The sequence below is a fragment of the Primulina eburnea genome, chromosome 3, assembly GCF_022965805.1.
Source record: "Primulina eburnea isolate SZY01 chromosome 3, ASM2296580v1, whole genome shotgun sequence".
NCBI lineage: Eukaryota > Viridiplantae > Streptophyta > Magnoliopsida > Lamiales > Gesneriaceae > Primulina > Primulina eburnea.
Window position 1 is genome coordinate 37,185,131 of NC_133103.1, and position 13,051 is coordinate 37,198,181.

At 36.8% G+C, this 13,051-nt stretch overlaps 1 protein-coding gene across 1 annotated transcript; it reads right to left on the minus strand.

The window, feature by feature from the left end:
- Positions 1-6,968: 6,968 nt before the first annotated feature.
- On the minus strand, positions 6,969-7,594 carry LOC140827323 (uncharacterized). Its single transcript, XM_073189972.1, has 2 exons — positions 7,144-7,594; positions 6,969-7,033 (listed from the first exon to the last, which is right to left on the minus strand). Exons 1-2 carry the CDS (start codon positions 7,592-7,594, stop codon positions 6,969-6,971), a joined length of 516 nt encoding a protein of 171 aa, XP_073046073.1.
- Positions 7,595-13,051: the final 5,457 nt, after the last annotated feature.

Below are 13,051 nucleotides of genomic sequence, written 5' to 3' on the forward strand. Positions count from 1 at the left end.
TGCACTTTCCAATTCAACACTTTACTACTCCAAACTCTCATTCTAAGCAAAAACAACAACAAATCACATAAAACCTGCTCAAGAATCACAAAATTCTAAGTTAAAAACAAGTAATAAAATTACAATAAATTGCACTTATCAAACTCCCCCAAACTTAATATTTTGCTAGTCCCGAGCAAAACAAAACAACACAAACAAACAAGTCATGAAATATTTTAAAGAACTTGGCCTCAAGATAAATTAACAACTCTTCATGCATTCACAAGTCAAATCAATCCAACCATTTTTTCATCCGGATAAAATCATGCAATCGGTTAATTTTCTTAACTTCTAATTTCTTCAACTCATGTTTCAAAACATTCTCAATCAATTTCAATTTTTTACAAACACAAATCAAGAGGTCCTTTATGGTAAAGATTGGGTTCAAAGCCATATTAATTCAAGAAAGGAATACCCAATAAATATTTGATGCAATGAGGTGTGTGTAAAATTGTTCAGATTCATACTCAATGGAAGTGTTTATCGATTGTCCATAGGCTAAATCCTCCCAAACACTCTCCACTAGTATATTGGACAACTATGACTTGGTTAATAGGATTTGCAATGCTTGTAATGTTAGGCCTTGGCTCATGGCTACAAATGAAGATTAGGAATTCAAATAAGGGAGTAAGTTGAATTTTTTCTCTTTTGAAAACTCCATTTCTTTCTTTCATCTCCATTTTTTTTATTCATTTCATCTCTATTTTCTCCCATTTTTCTCCAACTTCTTCAATGTAACATCATTCATTTTTATTTTCTTTTGTAGGAGAATTTTCATTTCTTTGATCCTTTGAATTCTTACTCCCTCGAGAAGGTAGGAAATTAATGTTTAAGATATTCAACGGGGTAGTAAATCTGGGATATTTGAAAGGATATCGAATGGGAGTCTTTTACACATATTAACGTGTGACATTCGAATTCATATAAGCTCAAAGAGGTGAAAAATAATAAATTATTTTTATTTGGTAGCTTGAAAGGCTCAATCGATCCGAAAAATAACCTAAATCATAGTTTATCCGTATTTCGCCTCGAGTGTTGTTTGGATAGTTCTAGACAAAATCTCAATTCACTAACACAAAGTAGAATCTAATCATCGTGAAAAGTGATGTCTCAATGCATCAACCAAAACATATATATTCAAAAGAAAAGTGCTTGGTTTCCAAGAAATTTCAAAAACACAATTCTTTTCTCATATAGGCTCAAGAGGGCATCAATTGAATATTTATGAACAATATAAATAGGCCCAAATAAAATCAAAGATCGCCTCAATCATATATGTGTTTGCAAAAATTTAATTCAATATCAAATGAAAATCGCAGAGTTGTATAGAAATTATAAGTCTCAAACTTACCAAATCTCATGATTGTTCTCTAAATTTTTCAAATTGATTGATTATCATGAATGAGATGCATGACCCCTTTTTTTTTTTTCTCAATGCACAAATTTTCTTTTCTCATCATTGGCCATAAAAAATTTCATGACTAAGACACTACAAACACACAAGCAATCAACTCAAAAGGAAATAAAACACCAAATAAAACTAAATAAAAAATAAATAAATACAAAAAATAAAATAAATAAATAACATCTCCCCCAAACTTAAATATGTGCATCGTCCTCGATGTATATGATCATGAAAGTTAGACGAATACACATACCTCGGGCAACGACCGTCAGTGGTCATCGCCATCCTCATCATCTGGGTCATCTTGTGGTGGTTGGAACTCCGGCGGCTCGTATATGGGTGGCCACTGTGGAGGAGGTGGAAATGGATTACTAGAGGTTGAAGCTGATGGAAATTGCTGAGCCAAGACAGACGTAAAATCCATCATATATCCCATAAATGCAACGGTCCTAAACCGAAACTCATCCATGTCTTGGCATTGATTTCTCATTTCTTCTTCCAAATGGGTCAACCTATCTCTCCTATTTCCTTGTTGCGGTTGTGGTTCTTGAGCTTGAGCCTGGGCACGTCTTTCTGCAGATCTTCTGTTGAATTCCCTTTCAGCTCGACGTGCCTCAGCTTGTTCACCTCTCACTGCCCTATGTGGTTGAACTACCACAATGGCATTTTTCGGCTTTAACAATTCTTCATTCACTGCCCAAGTCACTCCCGCATTCTGGCATAATGTAGTGATAAGAAAAGGGTGGAGGAATCCACTAGGAGAGTTACCATTTGCATAATCAAGCATCGAACTCTGAAGAAATTGACCTAAATCAATTGTCTTCCCCGTCATGATGCAAAAAGTCAGGATTGCCCTCTCCTTGATGACGGTGGTGGTATGCTCGGTAGGCTTAATCCTAGCAGAAATAAAGGAATACCAATCTTTGGCAACTCTTTTCAGATCAGATTTGTCTAGGCTGACATGCACATCTTCTCTCATTCTCCACTCCGCTCCCTCTATGCATATTGTTTGAAGAATATTATTATAATCAACTTGCTCAGTCCTGTATTCTTCATATTCATCATGCATACATAGAGGTATACCATACAGCGTATTGATAGTATGTGCATCAAAAGCTACCATTTTACCTCGCACCAAAACCTTCAATTGTTCATGCTTAACCTTAAGGTTAGCATAAAATTCTCTTACCAACGAAATGACAGCATCTTGTGGCTGCTTGCCAAACTCCTCCCAATGCCGAGCAGTAAGCATTAATCCAATTTCAATTCGGGGGAAACTCAGATCAAATCCCCTTTCTTTTATAATGCTTTTGTTCAAAAATTTTCCATAGTTTTCCTCCGCTTTCTCGTCCCAAAACCTGTTTGCATCATAATTTGCAGATGATGATGCACCCTTTTATTGTTTCTTTCTTGGAGGTATTTTATCAAACACCTTCAAATCACCAACTTTCTCCTCACTCTAATTCACAAAACTAGATGATTCTTCACTCCCCAAACTTGTTAACCACAATAACAACACCTCAACAATATACACACCAATATAATCATCAATATCAACAATGTATTCCACTAAAATTCAATTTTTTCTCCATAGCCAATAACACCACTAATTTCGAATTTCAACAAATGTACTATGGATTTGCTCACCTTGAGTGTAGAAATGTTTCTTGAAGAACAAAATCAAAGCTCCATTCAATCCTTTGTTGAAAATTTTCGAGCCCCCTTTTCACACCCTAGGTTTTGTGCTGAATTTGTGGAATAAGATGGGTATTGGATGGAATAATTGAAGTTATGTAAGTGTGGAGTGGTAAATTTATGCTTGAAAGAACAAACTTTTGAGTGTTGAGTGTGTTTTCAGTGGAGGAATTTCGAAGTGGAGGAGAAATTTTTGAAGAAGTGTTCTTCGTTTATGCGTAAATTCTGCCCTATTTTGATTTTAAAATCAACGATCGCCGGTGCGGTAAAACAAGGACCGCGGGTGTGGTATGCTCTCGGGAATTTCTTAAAAATTTTTCTTCATTGACCGCGGGTGCGGTCTCTTTGTTAGCGCGGTGCCCTTAGCTCTCGGGAAATTTTCAGTATTTGATTTCTCAGACACCGCGGCTGCGATCCAATATAAACCGCAGGTGCGGTGTGGCTACTGGAAATTGTCGTTTTTTATGCAACAGTTACCGCGGGTGCGCTCCAATATAGAGCGCGGGTGCGCTTCTCCCTCGGGAAATTTTCATATTTTTTGTCTTAAACTCTGCAGGTGCGTTCCAAATTATACCGCAGGTGCGGTATTCCTTCGGGAAATTTTTTTTCTTCTCCAATTTTTAGTCCTGAAAAGAAAACAGTTGGGATTCATTAGATTTGGGAAGATACAAGCACACACTATACTAAAAGTACACAACCAAAAATAATCATAATACAAAAATAAAAGCAAAACCGAAAACAAAATGCAAAAGAGAAACAAAAATTTGGGTTGCCTCCCAATAAGTGCTTGGTTTAACGTCTTCAGCCCGACTGTTACTAGTCTGATCAGTTTGGTTCGCTCAGCTTGACACTGTCGATATTCCTTACTTCAGTCCCATAGTACGGCTTAACCCGATGTCCATTGACCTTGAAGGTTCTCCCATCACTGCACTTTAGCTCGATAGCCCCATAAGGAGATACCGTTTCCACAACAAATGGCCCTGACCAACGCGACTTTAGCTTACCAGGGAACAACTTCAGACGAGAGTTGAACAGTAGTACTTGTTGTCCTGGTTTGAGCTCCCTTCGGACAATGATTTTGTCATGCCACTTCTTAGTTTGCTCTTTGTAGATCTTGGCATTCTCATATGCGTCATTTTGGAATTTATCCATCTCGCTCAACTGTAGTTTTCTAACGTCGCCAGAAGCTTTCAAATCAAAATTTAATTTCTTCAATGCCCAAAATGCTCTATGCTCCAACTCCAACGGCAGATGACATGCTTTCTCAAACACTAGCCTATAGGGAGACATCCTAATAGGCGTCTTGAATGCAGTCCGATAATCCCATAACGCATCATCCAACTTCATAGTCCAATCTCTCCGGTTGGTGTTGACAGTCTTTTCCAGTATTTGCTTAATTTCCCGGTTGGATACTTCAGCTTGTCCATTCGACTGAGGATGATATGCTAGTGCCACTTTGTGCTTCACATTGTATTTAGCCAAAAGTGAGTTGAAAATTCTATTGCAAAAATTCGTACCTTCGTCACTTATGATGGCTCTCGGTGTTCCAAACCTAGTGAAGATGTTCTTATGCACAAATTTCTCTACAACATGAGAGTCATTATTATTGGTGGCGATTGCTTCCACCCATTTCGATACATAATCAACAGCTAATAAAATATAAGAATTACCAAAAGAAGGGGAAAAGGGTCCCATGAAATCTATGCCCCAAACATCAAAAAGTTCCACTTCCAAAACATTTGTCAGTGGTAATTCATGACGCCTAGATATGTTTCCTAACCTCTGGCATCTATCACATGACTTTACTAAAGTATAACTATCCTTAAACAAACTAGGCCAATAAAAACCAGATTGCAATACCTTAGCTGCTGTTCGTGATGCTCCAAAATGTCCACCATATGGTGAAGAATGACACTTCTCCAAAATTTGTTGAGCTTCGATACCCTCCACGCATCTCCTAATCACTTGGTCAGCACACCTCTTATATACAAATGGATCATCCCAATAATAGAAATTGATGTCATGGACGAACTTCTTCTTCTGATGATAGCTCAAATCTGGAGGAAGGGTGTTACAAGACAAAAAATTAGCAATATCAGCAAACCAAGGAAGTATAGAATTTACCTTGAAGAGTTGCTCATCAGGGAATGTTTCTTGTATAGCTCCCTCTTCTTTCTTCTCCTCCAGCTCAAGCCTTGACAAATGATCAGCTACCTGATTTTCACTACCTTTTTTATCCTTGACCTCAAAGTCAAATTCTTGTAACAGCAAAATCCACCTTATCAAGCGTGGTTTTGCATCCTTCTTGGCGAATAGGTAGCGAATAGCTGCATGGTCAGTGAAAACGATTACCTTTGTGCCAATCAAAATAAGGTCTGAATTTGTCGAAAGCAAATACTACTGCAAGCATCTCCTTCTCGGTTGTAGTGTAATTTTGTTGTGCAGCATCCATCGTGCGGCTTGCTTAGTAAATCGCCCTAAACATATTCTCCTTTCTTTGGCCTAATACAGAACCCACTGCATAATCACTTGCATCACACATTAGCTCAAAGGGTTCCTTCCAGTCCAGCACTATCATAATCGGTGCAGTTACCAATGCCATTTTGATCTTCTCGAATGCCTGCAAAAAATCATCATCAAATATAAAAGTCGACTCTTTTTCAAGAAAGTTACACAGAGGTTTAGAAATCTTAGAAAAATATTTGATAAATCTACGATAAAACCCGGCGTTTCCTAAGAAACTCCTTATTCCTTTGATGTTCTTCGGTGGTGTAAGCTTTTCAATTGCAACAACTTTGGCTCTGTCTACCTCTAATCCCTTTGAAGACACTTTATGTCCCAGAACAATACCCTCTTGGACCATAAAATGACACTTTTCCCAATTAATAACTAAGTTCTTTTCTTGACATCTCTGCAAAACAAGGGAAATGTTATGTAAACAGTGATCAAACGACAAACCAAATACTGAAAAGTCGTCCATGAAGACTTCCATTATTTCCTCCACCATATCTGCAAAAATGGCCATCATGCACCTCTGGAAAGTGGCAGGTGCATTGCATAACCCAAACGGCATTCTCCTAAAAGCAAACGTGTCATAGGGACACGTGAAAGTTGTCTTCTCTTGATCCTCCGGTGCTATAGCAATCTGGTTATAACCTGAATAACCATCTAAAAAACAGTAGTGACAATAACCAGCAAGTCTATCAAGCATTTGATCAATAAAAGGTAATGGAAAATGATCTTTATGTGTGGCATTGTTCAACTTCCTATAATCAATACATACTCGCCATCCAGTCACAGTACGAGTAGATATTAATTCATCATTTTCATTCTTTACCATAGTCATTCCACCCTTTTTAGGCACTACTTGCACAGAAGCTACCCAACTGCTGTCAGAAATAGCATATATAACTCCAGCATTTAACAATTTCAACACTTCATTTTTCACTACCTCTTTCATGGCTGGATTTAGCCTCCTCTGGTGATCCACATAAGGAGTATACGACTCCTCCATCAAAATTTTATGCATGCATATAGTGGGAATAATCCCCTTGATATCAGAAATAGACCAACCAAATGCAGTTTTAAATTTCCTCAACACTCTCAACAATTTATCTTTTTCAGTACAAGTAAGAAAGGAAGATATGATTACCGGATATGTCGAATTTTCACCTAAAAATGCATAACAAAGGTGGCTTGGCAGTTCCTTTAATTCAGGAGAAGGTGCTTTTATCTCAATTTTCTCATTTACATTAAACTCTTCAGGCGGTGCATCTTTTCTCCTTTCTTTTTGCAGTGCTTCAAGAGCCACCCGTTGCTCTTTCACTTCTCAATTTTCTTCATCAACAGTTCCAACAGCACCTATCAAACAGCTCTCCAATGGATCCCTAGTTCCTGCACAATCAAAGGACATACATGAGTCTAAAACATCAATGCTTTTACAAGTGCTTACCTCATCTGACTCCTTCATGGCGTGATAGATATTAAAATGACAGCTTCTCCACCAACTCTCAAAGTGAGTTCTCCTTTGTGTACATCTATCAATGCTTTTCCAGTGGCTAAGAAGGGTCGCCCAAAAATCAATGGAGCATCTTGATCTTCTTCCATATCAAGTATTACAAAATCAGCAGGGAAGATAAACTTGTCAACTTTTACCAAAACATCTTCAACAATTCCACGAGGATAGGTGAGTGACCTATCTGCAAGTTGCAAAGTTATAGTGGTTAGTTTTACCTCCCCTAGCTTCAAGTCCCTATAAGTAGAAAATGGCATAAGATTAATAATTGCTCCAAGATCACAAAAAGCTTTATTAGCTTGAGTATCACCAATAATGCAAGGTATAGTAAAAATCCCTGGATCTTTTAGTTTTTGTGGTAGCTTCTTTTGGAGAATGACGCTACACTCTTCGGTCAACTTCACTGTCTCGAAATCTTGCAACTTCCTCTTCTTTGACATCACATCTTTGATGAACTTTGCATAGTTTGGCATTTGCTCTAAAGCATCAGCAAATGAAATGTTGATGTGAATCTTCTTGAAAATCTCCAAAAATTTTGCAAATTGATCATCCAATTTCTTCTTTTTGAATCTCTGCGGATATAGAAGAGTTGTCTTAAATACCGGAGGTTGTTCAACTTCAGCTTCAGCTTTGGATCCCTCAGTTTCCTCTTTTTCAACTGTCTTCTCCTTGTCCATTCTCTCCTTGGAACTTTGCACCTCTAGTTCTCTTCCACTTCTCAAAGTTACAGCTTTGCATTGCTCCTTTGGATTCACTTCAGTATTACTTGGGAATTGACCTCTATTTTGATCTCTCAATGCATTAGCCAATTGTCCAATCTGTGTCTCCAATGATTTAATTGTGGCACCCATATTTCCCATGTGAGTTTCCATGCCATCAAGACGAGATTCATTCCTAGCCATCTTTTTACTAGATTCAGCAACAAATGTCCCAACTAGATCCTCAAGTGAAGTTTTTCCTTCCCTATTTGATGTATTGAACCCCGGTGGAGGATTCAACACATTCTTATTATTAGCATATGAAAAATTCTCATGATTTCTCAAACCAGGATGATAAGTGTTAGGGGGAGGGTTACCTCGATATCCTCCTTAGCCACCAAAATTTCTATTGTTGATATAATGAGCCTCATCAGGAATATGTGGTTCTTCAGTAACAACCGATGCATTTTCAACCTCTGTTGTACTAGCTTTATTCATAGCTGCAATATGAGTTGTTAAAGCTGAAACTTGTGCGGTGAGTGATGTAATAGGATCTATGGCATACATCCCAGCTTGCTTCTTTACTCCTGACCTCTCAGACGGCCACTGGTAACTGTTAGTGGTCATCTGTTCAAGCAAATCATATGCTTGATCAGGTGATTTTGCAAATATCGTGTCACCAGCTGCTGCATCCACAGTGCCACTTTCATTTGCACTTTCCAATTCAACACTTTACTACTCCTAACTCTCATTCTAAGCTTCCAAACTAAAACAACAAAAAACAACAACAAATCACATAAAACCTGCTCAAGAATCACAAAATTCTAAGTTAAAATCAAGTAATAAAAGTACAATAAATTGCACTTATCACCTTTCCTCCCACTCAAGGTACGCCTGTGGATCGGCTTCCCCACTGAAAGATGGAATTGTCATCTTTGTGCCATTCAGTCTATATCCTTCCCGGCTTCTATACCCACTATATTCATCACATCGCCTATCATCATAACAATCCACGTGCAACGCTCTATTCCCTCCAAGTCTACTACCTCGCCTATTCTCACCAACCTGTCTATCACACGCCCTCTCTTCCTCGCACCGCCTATACATGTCACATAAAGGCTTAAATTCCTTCTTCCACATTCTATCCAACTCCCTTAACATTGTTTGAAATTGGCGATCGTTAGACATTATACCTGCAAGAAAAGGTTAGTGGAAAACATAAAGAATAAAGTTTCCTCACCCAAATTCTCACGGTCACTCCAAAGAAAATTCGCTCGTCTCTCATCTTTTTTTCCTTCTTACTACAAATACTCACCAGTCACTCCAAAAAAATATTCACTCGCACTCAAGTATTTCCACTCAAATTCGAGAGTTCCCTCAAAGTGCTCAAGCTTTGTAATTGTATATGTCAAACAATCAAGTTCAAATCGTGAAAAATTATGACCGACTCACTTAGACTGCATAGACAAGAAATATGAATTTTTTTTGACTGTGAGAGGTACTTGAATATAACTCACAAAAAGAAATGGAACAAAATACCAAAACAAATTTGTAGCAAATTTTCGGATTTTTTGTACTTTTTTTTTTGCTCTTCCACAAGATGGATTTTTTGTGCAGTCGAATCCCCAGGAAAAAATAACACAAAATTTCGAGAATCAAAGATTCACGAGAAGAAGAAGAACGATAGAACAACATAGATCTGACAAACAAACGAAAGGATAATTGCAGATCTGAAAATTTAATACCGAGATACTTACTTTAATTCAATGAACCAAAGCTCTGATACCAAATGATATGAACCTCGAATGTAAAAAAGGCAAACACATTTAAATTATAATTGCTCCCTCATTTCAATAGCGAACAAGGATCGTTGTTGCGATGTCCCGAACTTTTGAATCAAGTATCGCATGATATTCACCTCTAAACTAAATAAGCTTATCAACAAATAATCACAAGAGAACAATCGAAACTTGAAAGAACCTTCAAAGTACTTGCCCTTGACAATCCACGTAAGAACGATTGACAAACGCCACGAAGTAAAATTTTGATAAGTTTGGTTTTTGAACAGCTTTATTTTGTTGTTTGAGAGAAAACTCAAGAACAATCAAATTCTAGTCAATCAATAATGTGTGTCTAAAGTCAAATTTTCGTGCATATATGTTTACCAAATAAACAAGATATGAAAATCTAGTTACTTAAACGATTAAAACTCTAAACTATAAAACAAGGATTTTCCTCCCAGTTAGGCGCGCTCAGGCGGTAAGATGTTACCACTCGGGCGGCGAGGTCTTCTGGAATTCACTTCTCGTACAGTAATTTTGGCGCTCGGATGGTAGGATTTAATGTTGCGACTTTGATTGTTGCACTCCCAAGAGCAGGTTGTCCACAAGTAATATAATTCGATGAGTCCGAATATCGTATCCACGAGGAAGCTAAGGTAATTACAAGTCCACTACAATGTCTTTTTATTTATTTTTTCTTTTAGTTGTTTGAATCTTTAATTGGTAATTTTTTTTATTGTTCAAATTTAAATTTAAGTAGTTGAGATTAAAGGATCCACTCTTGGTATTTTAATAAAGTTAACATTAACGAACAATATTGAAATCCACTTAATAAAATGGTTCCAATATATTAAATAATCATATTTATATTATGTTATAAATTATTATCTCATAAATATATAATATATACCAAAACTTATAAATGTGGTCAAGTATTTATTGTGCTATATATATATTTGTAAACACTAAATCAAGGTTCCCACTTTAAATGGTTTGTAAAACCAAACTAACATTTAAATGGCACCAAGAAAATATTATTATGATATATTTATATATAGTAAATCAAGGAATCCAAGTTAAATGATTGGTAAAACCAAACTAACATTTAAATGGTTCCAAGAATTTAATATTATAATATATTTATATATAATAAATCAAGGCATCCACTTTAAATGGTTGGTAATACCAAACTAACATTTAAATGGTTTCAAGAATTTAGTGTAACATATAGCAATAATAAATCAAAACTCCCACTTATAAGTAGGGTATAAAAATACTTAAAGAAATAAATATAACATAAACAATAAATAATGATTAAATAATATAAAACATAGATTCTTACCTTATAATAACCTTATTATCATGCCAAGAGTTGCATCTTATCATCTCAACTTTAGGAAGTTAGCTATTTATTATTCAAAGTGTAAAACTTTGAATATGAAATTAACATGCTAATTGTATTTAAATGAAGAAATAATGGAAAAATATAGAGAGAAATATTATGAACTCAAAGGTTCGTTCATAGAATGAGGGATATCTCAATACATTACAATGCACCCCTATTTATAGCCAAATTTGGGGAAACAACCACAAATAAAATATTATTTTTTTACACAAAAGTCTTCATTGGTGTTCCAAGATATTATATTATATTACACACCACTTTTGAAAATCTTCTTCTCCGAATTTGCTTCTTCACATAAAAAGAAACATGTGGATAATTGAATTGTCTAGTTGTGGTATTTTTTTCAGAATATTTGACCAAGTAATTTGAGAGATATGGTCAAAATACTAGAATATGGTAAAACTGCCACTCTTTTGGTAACTTTCTTTGTTGCTTAATTTGATCCCAATTGTGAGAGGATTTTTATCTCATGCTTGTCAACAATATTGTAGATATTATAATCAACTTTCTACAGGTACATGAATCATCTTTGTTACGCCTTAAACGCATACAAATCTCGAGGATGAGATTAATGTTTTTAATGCTGTAACATATCCCAAAGTTTTTGTTTTGATGATACCAAAACTTGGATTAAAAATGTACTAATGTTTTATATTGAGGCATGCAGGAAATTAAGAACAAGGTTACGTTCGGAAGATCCGAAATTTGGTTCGGATGTTCCGAAATTGTGCCAATCAGAAGCAAAATAGAAGCTGTTCGGAAGCTGCGAGGAGCAAGTTCGGACGTTCCGAAGACTGGATCGGACGTTCCGAACACAAGCAATCAAATCACTTCAATCCGGAGACAAATTGATCTGACTGTTGATTGAGTAGATTTCGGACGCTACGATGGACATGATCGGAAGCTACGAAGTGTTGAAAATTTCAAATCTCCGGAAACGCGGGAATGTTCGGACGGTACAACTGGAGTTCGGACCTTCCGAAGTTGTTCATACACTGTCTAAAAGAACTGTTCAGAAGAAACGAAGTTTGATCGGTCCCTCCGAAGCATATGTTCGGACCCTACGAAGTCAAGAACGGAAGATCCGAAGTCATTCCAGAATTACGCAAATTGATTTCAATCACATCGGACGTTCCGAAGTATAAACAGAAGATCCGAACCTTGGCGTCCAAGACTAGTATAAATAGGCCTTTGAGGATGCATTCTCAATCATCCCACTCCATTCTCTCTTGTCTCTTACAAAGCTTTCTACTATCTCTTGTGTGCGTTGATTAAAAGAGTTGTAATATCAAAAGAGTTGTAGAAAAAGAGTGAAAGTAATACTCTCGAGTGGGTTGTAAAGTTCGTGGCTATCCTTGGAGCCCTCAAGGCCAAGTAGACGCATCGAGGCGTGGTTGTAAAAGCTAGCTTGGAGCTCCTAAAGCCAAGTCGTCATAGTGATACCTCGATCCTCATCGAGAAGGGGAGACGTAGACGATTCTTCGTCGAACTTCCATAAACATCTCTATCCCTCTTTACTTTACGCATTTACTTTACTACGCATTTATTTTACGCACTTACTTTACGCATTCATTTTTATTTGTGATTGTCCCTCAAGTCTTCCGCTTGCAATTTTTGCAAACTCGTTTTAAAAACGCTAAAAGGCCTTAAAGAACCTATTCACCCCCCCTTTAGGTTCTTCAAGTGGTATCAGAGCTAGGTTTTTCAAAATCTTTTAAAATGGCCAATCTAGCAAGCGAGTATGCCCAAGGACAATCCACAAATCGTCCCCCTCTTTTCAATGGTACCAATTACGGATATTGGAAGAATAGAATATCTCTTTACATCCAATCCGTCGATTACGACCTTTGGAAAATAACGGTGAAAGGTCCCTATATCCCCATGAAAACGGTGGATGATAAGGAAATTCCTAAGGAAATGGATGACCTCACCAAGGACGATATGAAACTTATCTCTCAAAATGCTAAAGCTATGAATATTCTTCATTGTTCCCTAGATATGAATGAATACAAC